The sequence below is a fragment of the Mixophyes fleayi genome, chromosome 4 (genome assembly GCF_038048845.1).
Source record: "Mixophyes fleayi isolate aMixFle1 chromosome 4, aMixFle1.hap1, whole genome shotgun sequence".
Classification (NCBI taxonomy): Eukaryota; Metazoa; Chordata; class Amphibia; order Anura; family Limnodynastidae; genus Mixophyes; species Mixophyes fleayi.
Genome location: NC_134405.1, coordinates 304,095,590 through 304,117,975, shown reverse-complemented (window position 1 = coordinate 304,117,975; position 22,386 = coordinate 304,095,590). Strand labels below are relative to the sequence as shown.

The 22,386-nt window shown below is 37.2% G+C and overlaps 1 protein-coding gene across 41 annotated transcripts in view; it reads right to left on the bottom strand.

Moving 5' to 3' along the window:
- Positions 1 to 22,386, bottom strand: part of LOC142152884 (protocadherin gamma-A4-like) — a 445,481-nt gene that overhangs the window by 61,043 nt on the left and 362,052 nt on the right. For 2 of the 41 annotated variants that reach the window (XM_075209962.1, XM_075209974.1), the window contains exon 1: positions 10,839 to 13,528. The exons of 36 other annotated variants lie outside the window; for them this stretch is intronic. In XM_075209962.1, the coding sequence (XP_075066063.1) occupies positions 10,839 to 13,283 (2,445 nt within the window). In that variant the 5' untranslated portion in view covers positions 13,284 to 13,528. Of the gene's footprint in view, positions 1 to 3,023; positions 5,615 to 10,838; positions 13,529 to 19,299; positions 22,054 to 22,386 lie in introns of those variants that run through there. 3 more of the 41 variants (XM_075209961.1, XM_075209975.1, XM_075209967.1) reach the window with 2 other exon arrangements.

Here is a 22,386-nt window from a genome sequence, read left to right as displayed (position 1 = left end):
TACACAGGTGAGTTATTGCCAACCCATTTTGCCTGATTATTAAATACTCTACAAACTTGTATGGTACCAAATGGTTGGTGAAAAGCAAATGTGGTACCAATATTGTTGTCACTATCTGGTAACTACAGTAAAGGCTGGTAAAGGTAACACTTATAGCAGGAACGATATGTGAGGTATTGTTGGAGGACCAAATACAAGATATGTTCTAGAAAATAACCAGAAACAACCAGTATGGACTTATGAAAGGCCCATCTTATCAAAACAAATGCAATGGAATATTATAAGGAAATTAAAATAAAACTGTATGGAGGGGTGGTAGGTGCAGTATATTTAGAGTTCTCTAAGGTGATCAACACTGTATCTCAATGGTGCCTAATGTTTAAGATTAAAGGTTGTTGGTCTAGAACAGGGGTCGGCAACCCGCGGCTCCCACAGCCATCTGTTGCGGCTCGTCCGTGTGTCAGTGGCAAAGGGGGTGACTTTGCGATGTAGAAATCTTAAAAAGTAAGGAGAGCCGGCGAAGGAGAGAGCGCTCCTCCCCCGCCGCAGCTCCCTGCTGGCTGAATGACGCCGACGTGATCTTAGGGTCACGTCAGCATCATTCAGTTGCCAGAGAGCGCGTCGAGGAGGAGCAGAGAAGAGGAGATCCAGGACTCAGGTAAGTAAATAGTAACTAAAAAAAAAAATTTCTTGGGGGCAGAAAAAGAAAAAAAGGGACCTACAGGAGGGAAGGAGGGGGAATAGGAGCGCTGGTATGTTAGACAGGTGTATTACTAAAGATATATATATATATATATATGTATATAACACACTGCCGGTAATTCATCTTCAAGAGAGGCTGTTACAGATAAAAGGCAAGTGCCTTATTTTACAATCTACAAATGGATTTGTTTGTTCAAATTTGATTTCATACCGCCGGTTACAGCTATATTTGAACTTTGAGCAGTGTTATCGTCATTTTAGACGTCCAAAGGGTTTTGTGGCTCCCGAGTTTTTTTTTCCACTGGAAAACGGGTCCAAATGGCTCATTGAGTTTTTAAGGTTGCCTACCCCTGGTCTAGAAAATACAATATATACTATTGTCTAAATGTGTCCAGAGATTAGTTATCAATAGGTCATAATGTATTTCGACTAAGATTATAAATGGTACAACCCAGGGTTCAGCAACTAAATTAATAAGAGCTTTGGAGCATCTCAGGTTTGAGGAAAAGAGTGATTTACACTGTGTATAAATGATATAATAATGACCAATATAGAAAAGGCTGTGACAACCTATTCAGATTACAGTCCCCACAGAGGAAATGGTATCACCCCTTGCATTTGGATGAAAATACACTGTGCTAAAAAAGGGATCTTCACCGTAAGAGCTATGATACTATGGAATGGATTCCCACAAGAACTGGCATTGGCAGACAGGGTATATAGGATGTACGGGATTGTAGTCTGAATCTGATTCCAGTGTAGTTTAATAAACCTGCTGTGAGGGGCAATAGCTCAAAGGTTGTATCATTTTCTTTAAACAACTATACTCCATTTGTACCTGTTTAACTAACATACTGAAAGCTTTTATAAATACATGTTCACATACAGTGATGGCACTAGAGTCTGTAGGGCACACTTGTGAGCTCTGATGGGATGGTGCTATGCCCTATAAAGCCAACATTGCTGCACGCCTCAGACTGGCACACATATAAAATGTGGGCGTGGCCATACTTTACTGGGGGCATTGTCACGCCATCAGGGGGGTGTGTCTAGTGTTTCAGAAGTGCTAAGCCACACCCATACCCCTCCCCATGAAAATACCCTTGAATTACTGCATATACCAATGGCAGATGTGGGCAGTGCGTACTTACCTTGTTGAATAGAGAAAGATCAAGACTGTCCTGTCTAAATTGGGACAGGTGGAAAGTATGAAGCTGTGACCTCTGAGCACCTCTAGCCAGGAAGGCTATATAATTGCCCTCCCTCAACCGTCCCTTGGCATATTTAGTTGTCCTCCGTCTTTACTACGCATAGCCACAAATGCGGCTATATCTTTTCAAGAGGTGCATGAAACTCACACATGTATAGTATGGGAAAATTTTAAGCTTAATGTGCAAGACTTTATATAATAAATTGATTTTTAGCCAGTCTACCACAAAGTGAAGCTCCCTTATGATTATAATTATTCTAGCTTCATTTGTTGAATATGCACATGTTATTTTACTTTAACATGTGGCTCTATTTTTTTTATACTGCTTAGATTTTTATTTATTTATATATATATATATATATATATATATATATATATATATATATATATAAAATATGTGATATATTGATATAGCAAGTGACAGCTGTACTATTTATGGGACCCGACCCTAAGATAAACAACCCTTGCCTTAGACACTTATAAGAGCAGTCAATAGCTTGTATAATCTGAGCTCTTTATGTGAGTTGATCTATTGAATTCATATTGCCATTTCTAATATAAAAAAAAAATACTGTGAGTGACCGCAGTGAATAATGTATCAAGATATTCTAGTAATCAGACCACAACTGAAAGGGATAGTCCACTATTGGAAAAGCTCATTTTAACCTGTCCCCCCATGAAGCAATAGGGTGATCCCTATGCTAGGACATGTTACCTGAAACTACTAGGTAATATTCGTTGGTAACTCACAGCAAAAGAGGACTGAAGCCTTCCAATCTTCTTCAGTTACATTGAATAGAGCTTCCTATTCAACTCTACTGAAGAGGGCTGGATGGATTCTACATAGGAGGTGACAGGTTACAATATTAGGGAGTTGTGCACAGGTAGACAACACTAAAGATTAAACAATACAAATGTGAAATAACAGAATCCCTTTAAAAAATCAAGCCTATATAAGTGGTTTGAGAAATTGTTTAAATATACAGTATAAGCATCATGAAGCAAGGGTAATAAAATCATTGTCATCACATTCTAATCCACAAGTGTGAAGAATGAGACATACTAGCCACAAGCAAATAAATATAAATGAATAATAATTATATTATCTCACCTGGTTTATTTCATTAAACCAGCTTGCATTAGCCGAAGAATTATTCTCTTTGACATTATCAGTTATTTGGGTCGCACTGAGTGGTTTTGTCAAGGTAAAGTCAGGGATGTTTGTTGGGGGGAAACAAGCCGGATAACAGGGTCCTGATGCTTCTGGTGCAGCCATTCTCACCTCCATGTATTTTAAGGTCCCGTCAGTATTCAAATAGAGTGTGGGTTTATACTGATCCATGTAGTTCTTGGAATGGGATTTGATTGGAAAACAAAACCCACAATGATTGTCATAGTCATGCTTTCTAAGGCACCGCACAAGTAAAATAGTAAAAGTGACAAGAAAAACTAAACTGATTGCTGCAATGGAAATAATAAGATATAAAGTCAAATTGGGTTTTGATTTGGCATTTGTAAGAAAATCGTGAGATTTGGGGCTTTCCTGAGCAATAACATCTAATATATTTACAAGCAATGTGACTGTAGTTGACAGAGAAGGTTCCCCGTGGTCACTGACTGTAATCACAAGTGGATGCTCTGTGTTATCTGCCTCATGTAAACCTCGTAGAGTTCTGACTTCTCCTGTGAATTCAGAGATGTGAAACAAAGCAGGGCTGGCAAGCTGAACAAGACTATAGATGAGCCAGGCATTGTGCCCAGAATCTAGATCCACCGCAGACACTTTACTGACTAAATATCCAGCAGAAGCAGATTTTGGAATGTTCTCTTGAGCAATAATTTCCTCTGAACTCTCTGGATATAATATAGTGGGATAATTGTCATTTGTATCCAGAATAAATATAAAGACAGAAACATTGGAAAATAACTTTGGGGATCCAGAATCTTCCACTCTTGCAGTGATCTGTAGAACTTGGAATTTTTCATGATCAAAAGAACGTTGGGCAAAAATATTCCCAGTGTCTGAGTTAATGTAGACAAATGAAGAGACAGGAGAAGCGTCTATGTGGCTCTCAGCTATGGAATAAATCAGGTTTGCATTAGCTCCCTCATCTGGATCTACAGCAGATACTGTACAGAGCAGTCTGCCGGGCTCATTGTTTTCTGCTATGAAGGCATTGTAACCAGTCTGTAGAAACGCTGGAGGATTATCATTATCATCAGAGATATTAATGGTGATTGTAGTCTGGCTGCTTAAAGATGGAGAACCCAGATCAGAAGCAATCAGTGTAATAGTATATTGTGAGACCTGTTCCCTGTCCAGATGTCCACTAGTGACCAGTGAGTAACGGTTTGACATAGGCTGACATCTAAAGGGTAAATCTGGAGATACTTCTAGTTTAACTTCTCCATTTTTACCAGAATCCCTATCTCTGACTGTGATAAACCCAACAACAGTTCCTATTGGAGCATTTTCAGATATTTCTTTGTTTTTAGAAGTGAATAGAACTTCTGGGATATTATCATTTACATCTTCTACTTGAACCTTGATTACACATCGTCCCTCTAATTTCGGTGATCCTTTGTCTACTGCTTTGACAAATAATTCATACAATTTTGATTCTTCAAAATCCACATTTCCTTTCACTAATATTTCTCCAGTATGTGAATTTATTTCAAATATTTTCTCAGCTGAATCAAAAGTATGGTGATCAAAGGAATATAGAATTTCACCATTTGCACCCTCATCCAGATCTGTGGCATTTAGTTTTATAACAACTGTATTTTTTAGGATATTTTCCTGGACACATATTTTATACTGTGATTTATCAAACATTGGTGGATTATCATTAATATCTAAAACAATGACAGATATTTCAGTGGACCCTGTTCTGGGCTGCTCTCCTCCATCAATAGCTGTGACAATAAGTCTGTGTTCTGCTTTCTCTTCCCTGTCTAGAATTTTTTCCAGTACTAATTCTGGAATGAGAGTTCCATCATCGCGATTAGTTAAAGACAATGAAAAATATGGATTTGCATTCAGTTTGTACTGACTAACACCATTAATTCCCACATCCAGGTCCTGTGCAGTTCGTAATGGAAAATGAACTCCAGAGCTTGTCACCAACTCTGTAATCCTTATGACTTGGTCATTAATTGAAAAAATAGGAGTATTATCATTAATATCTAAAACCTCAATCTCCAGACTGAACAGCTCCAAAGGGTTCTCAGCCACAACCTCTAAATGCAGCAAACAGCTCAAGCTGGATCCACACAGGCTCTCTCTATCAATCCTCTCATATACAGTCAGAGCTCCATTTCTCTGGTCAATAGCAAAATATCTGCTGCTTACTTCAGATCCCAGATTCAGTCTCCGTTTATTAATATCTGCCAGGTTTAACCCCAGATCCTGAGCTACATTCCCCACAACAGTCCCTGTATCTGACTCCTCAGCAACAGAATAATGAAGCTGCCCAGAGACCCAGCCCCAGCTACAAAGGAGAAAGGAGATTGCTACTTGCCATGTCCAAGCCTTTGGAGAGCTTTGGTTGTCCATATCTTAAATCCTTCTTGTTAGCTTGTAAAAAATGCACATCCTTTTTATAATCCAAATGTGTTTGTAGTGTAAAAATATATCATTTTGCTGAAAAAATGCCTCCTCTGCAGCATTAAAAACATCCACACGGTTCTCATCGGAGCAGCAGCTCTTCTTTGTGTGTGAGAGGAAAGATGGGAAGAATATGGGAGGGTGATTCACTGAGCCAGGGGGAGGAGAGTGCAGACATGGCATAAGCAGATCTAGATATACAGCTTAAAAGCTTGATTGGATGACATGTGTGCCCTCTTCTGGCCAACAGTGAGAATTTCAGTTTTAAAAAATATAGTAGGCTTTGTAGTGGAAACCAGATAATACTAATTTTGTTGTATTTAAGTAACTTATTAATAATCGGAAGTTGTGTTACAAGTGCTTGTTTTAGAACTTTAGATCTTATTCATCTAATACAATAGGGGAATTAACTGGATGAGTTGATTCTTTCTTACTTATACAAGAAGGAAAATCGACAATAGTTTTCTAACAATATAATTCATCATCATCATCAATCATCATCATATAATTCAATTATAGCAAGAGATAGTACAATTAATATATAAATGATGTATTTACTACAATGTTAAGCCCATATGTCAAACAGACACCCATTCATCATAAATCAAAAGATGAAAACCAAAATGTGGTCTCATAAACTGTTCTTTTTTATTGTATTAAAAAATGTCTACTGGTTATGGAATTATCCATTAAATGTGGTAATAATTTTCCTGTGTTATATAGACTTTTGGCATATCATATAATCACACAGTCTCATATAATGTGCTGTCTATACTATAAAAATGTATTCGTTTTTATATGAAACCCGTTGCGTTATGAATGATGGTATAAGGTGTTCAGTGCCACTATATTCTGATCCATTTTACCCATGCAAATAGTTAAAAAATAGATAAATATTATAGTAAATGAGTGAGCAGTTAAAACAACTACATACATAGACGCAAAGATCAGGTTCTTGACAAACGTTGATTTAATGCCTAAGACATATACCAACATAAAATATATGGTATAGACAATATAACATTACACTTAATTTAATTGACAAAGGTGGATAAAATGAAATAGGAAATTATCCATATAGGGAGAGAACAGAAGGAAAGAGAGATAAACAAATTATAGTCCATATTAATTATTAATATAGTCCATATAATATAATAATTAATTAATTATAGTCCATATTATAGTCCATATTAAGGTCTTTACTAAATCCCTGTCATCCGTGCCCTCCCTCTTGGGCTCCGTTGTATGCGGACCTTCCCCTCTCCCCTCCCACCCGCCCTAGCTGTGCTGAGCTCACTGAGTTACTGTGCTTATTGTTTACTGTACTGTGCTGTCTCACCTCGTATTGTAATTTTGTTTGTCCATGTACGGCGCTACAGACACCTAGTGGCGCCCTATAAATAAAAATTAATAATAAAAAAATAATAAAATATAGCTATGGAGTCTCAACAAGTCTTAACAATAGCAATATGTTTGTCCTTTGCATTCTTAAACTATTTTACTGTATGAGTCCCCATCACAACTGCTGCAGTCTTCTTCTGCTACAAACATCCTTATTGTGTTTAGAGACCTAGACATAGAATGTATGTACTTATTGTGTTTTAAAGACCAATACATAAAACATATGTACTAATTGTGTTTTAAAGACCTAGACATATTTTTATTTTTAAAAAGGTTGCCTTTCTAAATACTATTGATACAATTGATATATTTTTGAATGTCTCTATCAAATCACTTTGTCCCGTCTCTCTTCTAAACTGTACCTGGTCATCTTGAAATCTTTCCTGTTTTGTGATGAATACCATTTTAGTAGTCCTCCTAGGAATTTTTTCTATTTTAATTATTTTTTTGGGAGATAGTTTCTCCAGAAAGATACTCAGTACTCAAGCCAAGGTCTTTCTCGTGACCTATAATTTGGAAACGTAACCTCCCGCTTCCTGCTACTAATTACAACCTAGTATTCCACTGTATTTTCTCACTGCTTGCCGACGCTGCTTGCTTACTTTTATATAGTCTGAAACTATAATGCCAAGGTGCCTTTTGCTCTATTGTTGTTGATATCACATCATCATTCAGACTGTACACTGCTTTCAGGGTTTTGTGTCTCACATGCATTATTTTACATTTTAATGTATTAAATTTAAGATTCCACAATTTAGTTCATTCTGCTATTTGGCCTCTTCTGGGGACTCAACCCTGGTACAAATCTCTGTATTATCTACAGAAGACAGACACACCTCCCTTCGAAGACCACAAGTAATATCACTAATGAATAAACAAAGCAAAACAGGATCCAGGACTGATCCCTGAGTTAAGCCAATGGTTCTTCTCAACATAAAACCACTTACTGCAACACTCTCATATTCCAGGTATTTCAGTTGTAAGCTCAGTTGTATCTTCCTAAATTTGCTACCGGGATAGGAGATTATATAATGGGGATTGTCCAAAAGTGACATACTCTTTAAGTTTGCTTAGTTAATTTAAATATCAGGCTTGCACATCCATATATATGTTTTTGCATTTTGAAATTGCACAGATTGAATTATCCCAACTGATTGCCCTAAGACAAATTGTAGACAAATGACCTTAGTTACTTACTGTCCCGGAAAGTCCGGGAGACTCCTAAATTTCTAGGAGTTCTCCCAGACTCCCGGGAGAGCAGTGCAATCTCCCGCATCCTGCCCACTTCCTTAGTGAAGTGTTTGGGGGCGGGGTTTAGGGACACAATTCACTGCAAAATGGATCATCCTGACTCCACCTCCCACTGTATTAGGCTGCAAATCACGGCATTGAGCAGAAGCAGTCTGGGCTTAATGTTGAGGGTCCCGGACTGGGCAACAGGATCTCATGGAGGGGTGATGAATAATGTTGGCAAGTATGACTAAGGCACCACATTCACACTTACACAATCAGTCACAATAAACAAATATATGGACACAATTATATTAAAATCAGCACATCTCATGATTTGAACAACATTAGCACTACCAGGGGTACATTTCTCATCATTAAATACATGACAGCAATGACAGATCAAATACAGTGTTTGTTTCAAATGTAATTACTGAAGTGTGTGTGTTTTTTGGGGTATGAGGGGTAAAACATATTAATAGAAATGGATGAATGCTTCTTCACTCTAAATTCTACTTTCTGGATGCAAATGAATGCACTTTATATTTTATATATAGGCTCAAAAGGTTACTTGTTTTATGTTTATCATTGTTTACTTGTTTATGCTCCCTCCTACTCAAGGTAGGGTCTTCTCAAGCTGCTGTGGTAATGACAAGCTCCTTAATGGTGCAGCAGCAGTTTGAGAGAGAGGACCTCCTGTTTTTCCAACTGTTAGACACATAATGGGGCCTACTGGATCACAATATTGGAGCAGTACAGGTCAATATTTTTTTTTGTTTAATTACCTTACCTAACGCCACTCAAAACAATTTTTATTTTAACTTTTGCCTAAGAACACAGCCATGAATAAAGAATGGTACCAAAACATCCTCCAAGAGCAACTTCTCCCAACCATCCAAGAACAGTTTGGTGACGAACAATGCCTTTTCCAGCATGATGGAGAACCTTGCCATAAGGCAAAAGTTATAACAAAGTGGCTCAGGGATCAAAACATCAAAATTTTGGGTCCATGGCCAGGAAACTCCCCAGACCTTAATCCCATTGAGAACTTGTGGACAATCCTCAAGAGGTGGGTGGACAAACAAAAACCCACATATTCTGACAAACTCCAAGCACTGATTAGGCAAGAATGGGCGGCCATCAGTGGCCCAGAAGTTGATTGACAGCATGCCAGGGCGAATTCTTCAAAAAGAAGGATCAACACTGCAAATATTGAATCTTTGCATAAACTTAATGTAATTGTCAATAAAAGCCTTTGACACTTATGAAATGCTTGTAATTTTACTTCAGTATACCATAGCAACATCTGACTAAAAGGTCTAAAAACAGTGAAGCAGCAAACTGTGAAAACCAATACTTGTGTCATTCTCAAAACTTTTGCCCATGACTGTTCTTCATTTTATCATTAACAAATAGTCACATTATATTAGCATTGCAGCATAATCATTAATGCCATGATAATTGATTAAATATTTCAGTAAAAAGGTCACCAATCAAAATGCAAACCTACCAGATTATGGCAGTTTTAGTTTGCAAAAAAAACATTAAAGGAGATGGAAACCCTCAGCCACATTGCCAAATGTATTTTGTTATATGTCGGGGGATTCGGCAGAAGTAGAGCATACCTGGTCAAAGAGAGCATCTCTGGATAAGATGTGAGCATCATATAATTATCTCACACCCCTACCCTTGGACACCCTCATTCACCAGCTATGTCACACTGCTGCCAAGTCTCCAGGCCAATCACAGTAAATATTGCAGTGCAGCTTGGTGTACCCATTCTGTTTACATTAAAACTCCAGAAATTCTGGGAAAAAACCAATACATTTGAACGTTAGACTAAAATATAGGATTTTAAAAATCCAGTTTCAAAGAACAGAACTTAAGCAGTTATCCCATGTTACATGTTAAGGAACTGTTTGTCAAGAACCAAGAAAGCAAACTAGAAACCTTAGCTATTCTCCTAGCTGTATGCAGCAGACCCAGATCTACTGATGTTGTTCTACAGTTTGCTTAAAAAATATTTATGCATAGTATAAAAACTGGTAGGATTATCTCCATAGTACTAGTATGCTGTTTTTGCTAAGCAAAAATAAAACATCTGTATAAAAGCTTCATAAAAATATTACTTGTTCTCTAAAAACCCATCTCTTTTTTAAAGCTTAACTTATAACTGAGGAAACTATTCACACTAATACACCCTCACAGCGGTCCCAATCTCCACTCATAGCCACACTCGTTCCTCTTGTTTCAGCTGTGCCCTCTTCCACTTAGAGTGTAAGCTCTGTAGTGAGCAGGGCCCTCCATACCCTTTCATGTCTGCATTTATTTTGTCTACCTTGTATGTATTTGTTCTATGTATGTCCTGTTTTCCCTACTGTATGGTGCTGCGGACCACTTTTGCACCTTACAAACTTACAATAATAATAATAATAATAATAATAATAATAATAATAATAATAATATTTAAAACTGGCGCTAGGTTGACATCTCTATTAATTAAATATGTGTAATTTTGAAAATCTAAACTTTATAAGACAGGATGATTAGGAGCATACAAATACTAAATAGTATTGTTGGAAATATGGAACAATTATAAAAATAAGACATTGTAAGCTGCACAGAAGATGTGAAAGACACAACTTAAGTAAGGAGAAGGCAATAGAGAACACAATTTGGTTATCTCACCTGGTTTGTTTCATTAAACCAGCTAGAATCAGAGGAGGGATTTGTCTCTTTGACCATATTATTTACTTGTGGATCCATTAGTGTTTTTGTCACAGTAAAATCTGGAATATCTGTTGCTGGGGGAAAACAAGCCGGATAACAGGGTCCTGGTGCTTCTGGAGGAGCCATCCTCACTTCCATGTATTTTAAGGTCCCGTCCGTGTTCAGGTAAAGTGTCGGCTGATACTGATCCATGTAAGGTGTAGAAAGTGATTTGTTGGAAAAACAAGACCCACAACCAGTATAATAATTCTTCCTAAGGCACCTCACAAGTAAGATAGTAAATGTAACAAGAAAAACTAAACTGATGGCAACAAGAGAAATAATAAGATACAAGGTCATGTCTGGTGTTGACTTAGAGTTTGTAAGAAAGTCATGTGACTTTGGGTTTTCTTGTATGATATTATCCATGATATTTACAAGCAATGTGACTGTAGTTGACAGAGAAGGTTCCCCGTGGTCACTGACTGTAATCACAAGTGGATGCTCTGTGTTATCTGCCTCATGTAAACCTCGTAGAGTTCTGACTTCTCCTGTGAATTCAGAGATGTGAAACAAAGCAGGGCTGGCAGGCTGAACAAGACTATAGATGAGCCAGGCATTGTGCCCAGAATCTAGATCCACCGCAGACACTTTACTGACTAAATATCCAGCAGAAGCAGATTTTGGAATGTTCTCTTGAGCAAAAATTTCCTCTGAACTCTCTGGATATAATATAGTGGGATAATTGTCATTTGTATCCAGAATAAATATAAAGACAGAAACATTGGAAAATAACTTTGGAGATCCAGAATCTTCCACTCTTGCAGTGATCTGTAGAACTTGGAATTTTTCATAATCAAAGGAACGTTGGGCATAAATATTCCCAGTGTCTGAGTTAATGTAGACAAATGAAGAGACAGGAGAAGCGTCTATGTGGCTCTCAGCTATGGAATAAATCAGGTTTGCATTAGCTCCCTCATCTGGATCTACAGCAGATACTGTACATAGCAGTCTGCCGGGCTCATTGTTTTCTGCTATGAAGGCATTGTAACCAGTCTGTAGAAACGCTGGAGGATTATCATTATCATCAGAGATATTAATGGTGATTGTAGTCTGGCTGCTTAAAGATGGAGAACCCAGATCAGAAGCAATCAGTGTAATAGTATATTGTGAGACCTGTTCCCTATCCAGATGTCCACTAGTGACCAGTGAGTAACGGTTTGACATGGGCTGACATCTAAAGGGTAAATCTGGAGATACTTCTAGTTTAACTTCTCCATTTCTACCAGAATCCTTATCTCTGACTGTGATAAACCCAACAACTGTCCCTATCGGGGCATTTTCAGATATTTCATTGTTTCTAGAAGTGAACATAACTTCTGGCTGGTTATCGTTTTCATCTTCTACTTCAATCTTGATTACACATCGTCCCTCTAGTTTCGGTGATCCTTTGTCTACTGCTTTGACAAATAATTCATACAATTTTGATTCTTCAAAATCCACATTTCCTTTGACTAATATTTCACCAGTGTCAGAATTTATTTTAAATACTTTCTCAGCAGAATCCAAAGTATGGTGATGAAAGGAATATAAGATTTCAGCATTTGCCCCCTCATCCTTATCTGTGGCATTTAGTCTTGTGATAACTGTGTTTAATGGGATATTTTCTTGAACATGGATCTTATATTGTGATTGATCAAACACTGGTGCATTGTCATTAATATCTAAAACAATGACAGATATTTCAGTGGACCCTGTTCTGGGCTGCTCTCCTCCATCAATAGCTGTGACAATAAGTCTGTGCTCTGATTTCTCTTCTCTGTCTAGAATTTTTTCCAGTACTAATTCTGGAATGAGGGTTCCATCATTGCGATTAGTTATAGACAAGGAAAAATATGGATTTGCATTCAGTTTGTACTGACTAACACCATTAATTCCCACATCCAGGTCCTGAGCAATCTGTAATGGAAAATTAACACCCGGGCTTGTGACCAGCTCTGTAATCTTTATAACTTGATCAGTAGATGAAAATACAGGAGTATTATCATTAATATCTAAAATCTCAATCTCCAGACTGAACAGCTCCAGAGGGTTCTCAGCCACAACCTCTAAATGCAGTAAACAGCTCAAGCTGGATGCACACAGGCTCTCTCTATCAATCCTCTCATACACAGTCAGAGCTCCATTTTGCTGATCAATTGCAAAATATCTGCTGCTTTCTTCAGATCCCAGATTCAGTCTCCGTTTATTAATATCTGCCAGGTTTAACCCCAGATCCTGAGCTACATTCCCCACAACAGTCCCTGGATCTGACTCCTCAGCAATAGAATAACGAAGCTGCCCAGAGACCCAACCCCAGCTACAAAGGAGAAAGGAGATTGCTACTTGCCATTTCCAAGCCTTTGGAGAGCTTTGGTTGTCCATATCTTAAATCCTTCTTGTTAGCTTGTATAAAATGCACATCCTTTTTATAATCCAAATGTGTTTGTAGTGTAAAAATATATCATTTTGCTGAAAAAATGCCTCCTCTGCAGCATTAAAAACATCCACACGGTTCTCATCGGAGCAGCAGCTCTTCTTTGTGTGTGAGAGGAAAGATGGGAGGGTGATTCACTGAGCCAGGGGGAGGAGAGTGCAGACATGGCATGAGCAGATTCAGATATACAGCTTAAAAGCTTCATTGGATGACAAGTGTGCCCTCTTCTGGTCAACAGTGAGAACTTCAGTTTAAAAAAATATAGTAAGTGTTATAGTGGAAACCAGACAATATTAATTTTGTTGTACTTAAGTGACTTACTAATAATCTGAAGTTGTGTTAGAAGTGTTTTTTTCTTTTAGATTTTCAGATTTTAATGAACTAATACAATAAAGGAATTATATCAGATCTAACTGGGTGAGTTGATAATTCTTTCTTACTTATATGAGAAGGAAAATCGACAATAATTTTCTAACAATATAATGAAATTATAATACAAGAAATGGTACAATTAATATATAAATTATGTATTTGCAACAATATTAAGCCCATATATCAGACACCCACTCATCATAAATGAAAAGCTGAAAATCAAAATGTGGTCTCATAAACTGTTCTGTGGTACAGTATTAAAAAACATCTACTGGTTATAGAATTATATATTAAATGTGTTAATAATTTTCCTGAAACATTAGTTAATTTGTTATATAAACTTTTGTCATATCATATAATCACAGTGTCTCATATCATATTCTGTCAATACTCTTATAAATGTGTTCATTTTATATGAAACCCGTTGCGTTATAAAATGATGGTACAAGATGTTCTGTGCCGCTATATTCTGATCCATTTTACCCATGCAAATAGTTAAAAAAAGATAAATATAAAAAATAAATGAGTGAGCAATTAATACAACTATATACATAGATGCAAAGATCTGGTTCTTGACAAACTTTGATATAAGACATATACCAACATAAAATATATGGTATAGACAATATAACATTACACTTAATTTAATTGACAAAGGTGAATGAAATGAAATAGGAAATTATCCATATAGGGAGAGAACAGAAGGAAAGAGAGATAAACGAATTAGGGTCCATATTAAGGTCTTTACTAAATATAGCTATGGAGTCTCAACAAGTCTTAATAATAGCAATATGTTTATCCTTTGCATTCTTAAACTATTTTATTGTATGAGTCCCCATCACAACTGCTGCAGTCTACTTCTGCTACAAACGTCCTTATTGTGTTCTAGAGACCTAGACATAGAACGTATTTCCTTATTGTGTTCTAGAGACCTAGACATAGAACATATTTCCTTATTGTGTTCTAGAGACCTAGACATAGAATGTATGTTCTTATTGTGTTCTAGAGACCTAGACATAGAACGTATGTTCTTATTGTGTTCTAGAGACCTAGACATAGAACGTATGTCCTTATTGTGTTCTAGAGACCTAGAACGTATGTTCTTATTGTGTTCTAGAGACCTAGACATAGAACGTATGTTCTTATTGTGTTCTAGAGACCTAGACATAGAACGTATGTTCTAATTGTGTTCTAGAGACCTAGACATAGAACGTATGTCCTTATTGTTTTCTAGAGACCTAGACATAGAATGTATGTTCTTATTGTGTTCTAGAGACCTAGACATAGAATGTATGTTCTTATTGTGTTCTAGAGACCGAGACATAGAACGTATGTCCTTATTGTGTTCTAGAGACCTAGACATAGAACGTATGTCCTTATTGTGTTCTAGAGACCTAGACATAGAACGTATGTCCTTATTATGTTCTAGAGACCTAGACATAGAACGTATGTCCTTATTGTGTTCTAGAGACCTAGACATAGAACGTATGTCCTTATTGTGTTCTAGAGACCTAGATATAGAACGTATGTCCTTATTTTGTTCTAGAGACCTAGACATAGAACGTATGTCCTTATTGTGTTCTAGAGACCTAGACATAGAACGTATGTCCTTATTGTGTTCTAGAGACCTAGACATAGAACATATGTCCTTATTGTGTTCTAGAGACCCAGACATAGAATGTATGTCCTTATTGTGTTCTAGAGACCCAGGGCTAGATTTACTAAACGGCGGGTTTGAAGAAGTGGAGATGTTGCCTATGGCAACCAATCAGATTCTAGCTTTCATTTATTAAGTGCATTCTACAAAATGACAGCTAGAATCTGATTGGTTGCCATAGGCAACATCTCCACTTTTTCAAACCCGCAGTTTAGTAAATATACCCCCTAGACATAGAACGTATGTACTTGTGTTTTAAAGACCTAGACATATTTTTATTTTTAAAAATGTTGCCTTTCTAAGCTCTATTAATACAATTAATATATTTTTGAATGTCTCTATCACATCACTTTGTTCCTTTTCTCTTCTAAGCTGCACCTGGTCAGCTCAAATTTTTGTCCTGTTTTGTTATAAATACCATTTTATAACAAAACAGCCTCCTAGGAATTTTTTCTATTTCAATTATTTTTTGGGGAGATAATTTCTCCGGAAACATACTCAGTACTCAAGCCAAGGTCTTTCTCGTGACCTATAATTGGGAAATATAACCTTCCTCTTCCTGCTACTAATTACAGCATAGTATTCCACCGTCTTTTCCCACTGCTTGCCGACGCTGCTTGCTTACCTTCATATAGTCTGAAACTATAACGCCAAGGTGCCTTTTGCTCTATTGTAGTTGATATCACATCATCATTCAGTAGATTGCTTTCAGGGTTTTGTGTCTCACATACATTATTTTACATTTTAATGTATTAAATTTAAGATTACACAATTTAGTTCATTCTTCTATTTGTTTGACCTCTTCTGGGGACTCAACCCTGGTACAAAGCTCTGTATTATCTACAGAAGACAGACACACCTCCCTTTGTAGACCACAAGTAAGATCACTAATGAATAAACAAAGCAAAACAGGATCCAGGACTGATCCCTGAGTTAAGCCACTGGTTCTTCTCAACATAAAACCGCTTACTACAACACTCTCATATTCCAGGTATTTCAGTTGTAAGCTCAGTTGTATCTTCCTAAATGTGCTACCGGGATAGGAGACTATATAATGGGGATTGTCCAAAAGTGACATACTCTTTAAGTTTGCTTAGTTAATTTAAATATCAGGCTTGCACATCCATATATATGTTTTTGCATTTTGAAATTGCACAGATTGAATTATCCCAACTGATTGCCCTAAGGCAAATTGTAGACAAATAACCTTAGTTACTTACTGTCCTGGAAAGTCCAGGAGACTCCTAAATTTCTAGGAGTTCTCCCAGACTCCCGGGAGAGCAGTGCAATCTCCCGCGTCCTGCCCACTTCCTTAGTGAAGTGTTTGGGGGCGGGGTTTAAGGACACAATTCACTGCAAAATGGATCATCCTGACTCCACCTCCCACTGTATTAGGCTGCAAATCACGGCATTGAGCAGCAGCAGTCTGGGCTTAATGTTGTGGGCCCCGTCCCCGGACTGGGCAACAGGATCTCATGGAGGGGTGATGAATAATGATGGCAAGTATGACTAAGGCACCACATTCACACTTACACAATCTGTCACAATAAACAAATATATGGACACAATTATATCAAAATCAGCACATCTCAGTATTTGAACAACATTAGCACTACCAGGGGTATATTTCTCATCATTAAATACATGACAGCAATGACAGATCAAATACAGTGTTTGTTTCAAATGTAATTACTGAAGTGTGTGTGTTTTTTGGGGTATGAGGGGTAAAACATATTAATAGAAAAGGATGAATGCTTCTTCACTCTAGATTCTACTTTCTGGATGCAAATGAATGCACTTTATATTTTATGTATAGGATCAAAAGGTTACTTGTTTTATGTTTATCATTGTTTACTTGTTTATGCTCCCTCCTACTCAAGGTAGGGTCTTCTCAAGCTGCTGTGGTATTGACAAGCTCCTTAATGGTGCAGCAGCAGTTTGAGAGAGAGGACCTTCTGTGTTTCCAACTGTTAGACACATAATGGGGCCTACTGGATCACAATATTGGAGCAGTACAGGTCAATGATATATTTTTTGTTTCAATTACCTTACCTAACGCCACTCAAAACAATTTTTATTTTAACTTTTGCTTAAGAACACAGCCAGGAATAAAGAATGGTACCAAAACATCCTCCAAGAGCAACTTCTCCCAACCATCCAAGAACAGTTTGGTGACGAACAATGCCTTTTCCAGCATGATAAAGAACCTTGCCATAAGGCAGAAGTGATAACTAAAAGGCTCGGAGATTAAAACATCAAAATTTTGGGTCCATGGCCAGGAAACTCCCCAGACCTTAATCCCATTGAGAACTTGTGGTCAGTCCTTAAGAGGTGGGTGGACAAACAAAAACCCACAAATTCTGACAAACTCCCAAGCATTGATCAGGCAAGAATGGGCGGCCATCAGTCAGTATGTGGCCCAGAAGTTGATTGACAGCATGCTAGGGCGAATTGCAGAGGTCTTCAAAAAGAAGGTTCAACACTGCAAATATTGACTCTTTGCATAACCTTAATGTAATTCTCAAAAAAAAACTTTGACACTTATGAAATGCTTGTATTTTAACTTCAGTATACCAGAGCAACATCTGACAAAAAGGTCTAAAACAGTGAAGCAGCAAACTTTGTGAAAACCAATACTTGAGTCATTCTCAAAACTTTTGCCCATGACTGTACTTCATTTTCTCATTAACATTATATTAGCATTGCAGCATAATCATTAATGCCATGATAATTGATTAAATATTTTAGTAAAAAGGTCACCAATCAAAATGCAAACCTACCAGATCATGACAGTTTTAGTTTGCAAAAAAAATATTAAAGGAGATGGAAGCCCTCAGCCACATTACCTAATGTATTTTGTTATATGTCGGGGGATTCGGCAGAAGTAGAGCATACCTGGTCAAAGAGAGCATCTCTGGATAAGATGTGAGCATCATGTAATTATCTCACATCCCTACCCTTGGACACCCTCATTCACCAGCTATGTCACACTGCTGCCAAGTCTCCAGGCCAATCACAATAAATATTGCAGTGCAGCTTGGTGTACCCATTTTGTTTACATTAAAACTCCAGAAATTCTGGAAAATACCCAATACAATTTAGCGTTGGACTAAAATATAGGATTTTAAAAATCCAGTTTCAAAGAACAGAACTTAAGCAGTTATCCCATATTACATGTGAAGGAACTGTTTGTCAAGAACCAAGAAAGCAAACTAGAAACCTTAGCTATTCTCCTAGTTGTATGCAGCAGACCCAGATCTACTGATGTTGTTCTACAGTTTGCTTAAAAACTATTTGTACATAGTACAAAAATGGGTAGGATTATTTCCATAGTACTAGTATGCTGTTTTTGCTAAGCAAAAATAAAAAATCTGTTTAAAAGCTTCATAAAAATATTACTTGTTCTCTAAAAACCCATCTCTTTTTTAAAGCGTACCTTATCCCCGAGAAAACTATTCACACTAATACACCCTCACAGCGGTCCCAATCTCCACTCATAGCCACACTCGCTCCTCTTGTTTCAGCTGTGCCCTCTTCCACTTAGAATGTAAGCTCTAATGAGCAGGGTCCTCCATACCCTTTCATGTCTGCATTTATTTTGTCTATCTTGTATGTCCCTGTTTTATGTATGTCCTGTTTTCCCTACTGTATGGCGCTGCAGAACACTTTTGCACCTTACAAACTTACGATGATAATAATAATAATAATAATATTTGAAACTGGAGCTAGGTTGCGATCACTATTAAATAAATATGTGTAACTTAAAAATCTAAACTTTATAAGACAGGATGATTAGGAGCATACAAATACTAAATAGTGTTGGTGGAAATATGGAACAATAATAAAAAATAAGACATTGTAAGCTGCACAGAAGATGTGAAAGACACAACGTAAGTAAGGAGAAAGCAATAAAGAACACAATTTGTTTATCTCACCTGGTTTGTTTCATTAAACCAGCTAGAATCAGAGGAGGGATTTGTCTCCTTGACCATATTATTTACTTGTGGATCCATTAGTGTTTTTGTCACAGTAAAATCTGGAATATCTGTTGCTGGGGGAAAACAAGCCGGATAACAGGGTCCTGGTGCTTCTGGTGGAGCCATCCTCACTTCCATGTATTTTAAGGTCCCATCTGTGTTCAGGTAAAGTGTTGGCTGATACTGATCCATATACGGTGTAGAAAGTGATTTGTTGGAAAAACAAGACCCACAACCACTATAATAATTCTTCCTAAGGCACCTCACAAGTAAGATAGTAAATGTAACAAGAAAAACTAAACTGATGGCAACAAGGGAAATAATAAGATACAAGGTCATGTCTGGTGTTGATTTAGAGTTTGTAAGAAAGTCATGTGACTTTGGGTTTTCTTGTATGATATTATCCATGATATTTACAAGCAATGTGACTGTAGTTGACAGAGAAGGTTCCCCGTGGTCACTGACTGTAATCACAAGTGGATGCTCTGTGTTATCTGCCTCATGTAAACCTCGTCGAGTTCTGACTTCTCCTGTGAATTCAGAGATGTGAAACAAAGCAGGGCTGGCAGGCTGAACAAGACTATAGATGAGCCAGGCATTGTGCCCAGAATCTAGATCCACCGCAGACACTTTACTGACTAAATATCCAGCAGAAGCAGATTTTGGAATGTTCTCTTGAGCAATGATTTCCCCTGAACTCTCTGGATATAATATAGTTGGATAATTGTCATTTGCATCCAGAATAAATATGAAGACAGAAACATTGGAAAATAACTTTGGGGATCCAGAATCTTCCACTCTTGCAGTGATCTGTAGAACTTGGAATTTTTCATAATCAAAAGAACGTTGGGCATAAATATTCCCAGTGTCTGAGTTAATGTAGACAAATGAAGAGACCGGAGAAGCGTCTATGTGGCTCTCAGCTATGGAATAAATTAGGTTTGCATTAGCTCCCTCATCTGGATCTACAGCAGATACTGTACAGAGCAGTCTGCCGGGCTCATTGTTTTCTGCTATGAAGGCATTGTAAACCGTCTGTAGAAACGCTGGAGGATTATCATTAACATCAGAGATATTAATGGTGATTGTAGTCTGGCTGCTTAAAGATGGAGAACCCAGATCAGAAGCAATCAGTGTAATAGTATATTGTGAGACCTGTTCCCTGTCCAGATGTCCACTAGTGACCAGTGAATAACGGTTTGACATGGGCTGACATCTAAAGGGTAAATCTGGAGATACTTCTAGTTTAACTTCTCCATTTCTTCCAGAATCCTTATCTCTAACTGTAATAAACCCAACAACAGATCCTAATTGTGCATTCTCAGGTACATCATTAGTTTTGGAGGTAAATGTAATTTCTGGGATATTATCATTTACATCTTGTACCTCCACTTGAATAACACATTGTCCCTCTAGTTTGGGTGATCCTTTGTCTTCTGCTTTAACAAACAATTCATAGAAATCAGAGTCTTCATAATCTACTGTTCCCTTAATAAATATTTCACCAGTGTGCTGATTTAATTCAAATATTTTCTTTGCAGAATCCAAAGTATGGTGATCAAAAGAATATATGATTTTACCATTTGTTCCCTCATCCAGATCTGATGCATTTAATTTTATCACAACTGTATTTAAAGGAATATTTTCAAGAACAGCAATTTTATAACTTGACGGATCAAATGTTGGTGCATTGTCATTAATATCTAAAACTATCACAGATATCTGCGTGGATCCTGACCTGGGTTGGTCTCCACCATCTATGGCTGTAAGAATTAATGTGTGCTTTGCCTTTTCCTCCCTATCTAGGCTTTTTTCCAGCACTAATTCTGCGATGAGGGTCCCATCTTTACGAATCTTTTTAACCAGAGAAAAATACGGATTTTGATTTAATTTGTACTGACTAACACCATTTTTACCCACATCTAAATCCTTTGCTGTTTCTAATTGAAATCGTGCTCCAGGACTGGAAACTAATTCTGTAATATTTATTATTTGATTAGTACTTAAAAATATTGGTGAGTTATCATTTATATCCAAAATGTCAATTTCCAGACTGAACAGCTCCAGAGGGTTCTCAGCCACAACCTCTAAATGCAGCAAACAGCTCAAGCTGGATCCACACAGGCTCTCTCTATCAATCCTCTCATATACAGTGAGAGCTCCATTTCTCTGGTCAATAGCAAAATATCTGCTGCTTCCTTCAGATCCCAGATTCAGTCTCCGTTTATTAATATCTGCCAGGTTTAACCCCAGATCCTGAGCTACATTCCCCACATCAGTCCCTGGATCTGACTCCTCAGCAATAGAATAACGAAGCTGCCCAGAGACCCAGCCCCAGCTACAAAGCATAAGGAAAAATGCTACTTGCCATCTCCAAGCCTTTTGAAATCTCTGGAAGTCCATATCTTAAATCCTTCTGTTATAGTCTGTAAAAAATAAACATCCTCCTAACAATCCAGATATATGTACAGTATAAATATATATCCTTTGTAAGGGAAAATCTCTTTTATCTTGCATTGAAAACATCCACAAGCCTCTCATCGGAGCAGCAGCTCTTCTTTGTGTGCGAGGAAAGATGGGAGGGTGATTCACTGAGCCAGGGGGAGGAGAGTGTGGAGCTAAAAGAAGCAGATCATCCACAGCTAAATAAAATTTAATAGGATGACAAGTCTGCCCTCTTCTGGTCAATAGTGGTGACTACAGATTTCAGTTGAAAATGTGGTAATTTTTATGTAGCACATATAGTGTACAGTGGTTTAGTTCTTTCAGAATTAAGTAAATAAACACTAAATTCTTGTTCTATATTTTATTAAAAAATATAGGTAGGGAGTCCAAATACAAATCTTAATATGAATCACTGTCAAGAATAGAAAATAATCACTCTATTTAGCATAGTCTACTTTATTAAAATATAGTGTTCATATTGTGACTATTGATGTAAAATAAATGTGTCTGCTATTTGATGCTTGTTGTTTTCCCAAATGCATATATTATAAATACTGATAAACATCCCTCTTCAATGAAAAATAAATATTGAATATGTAA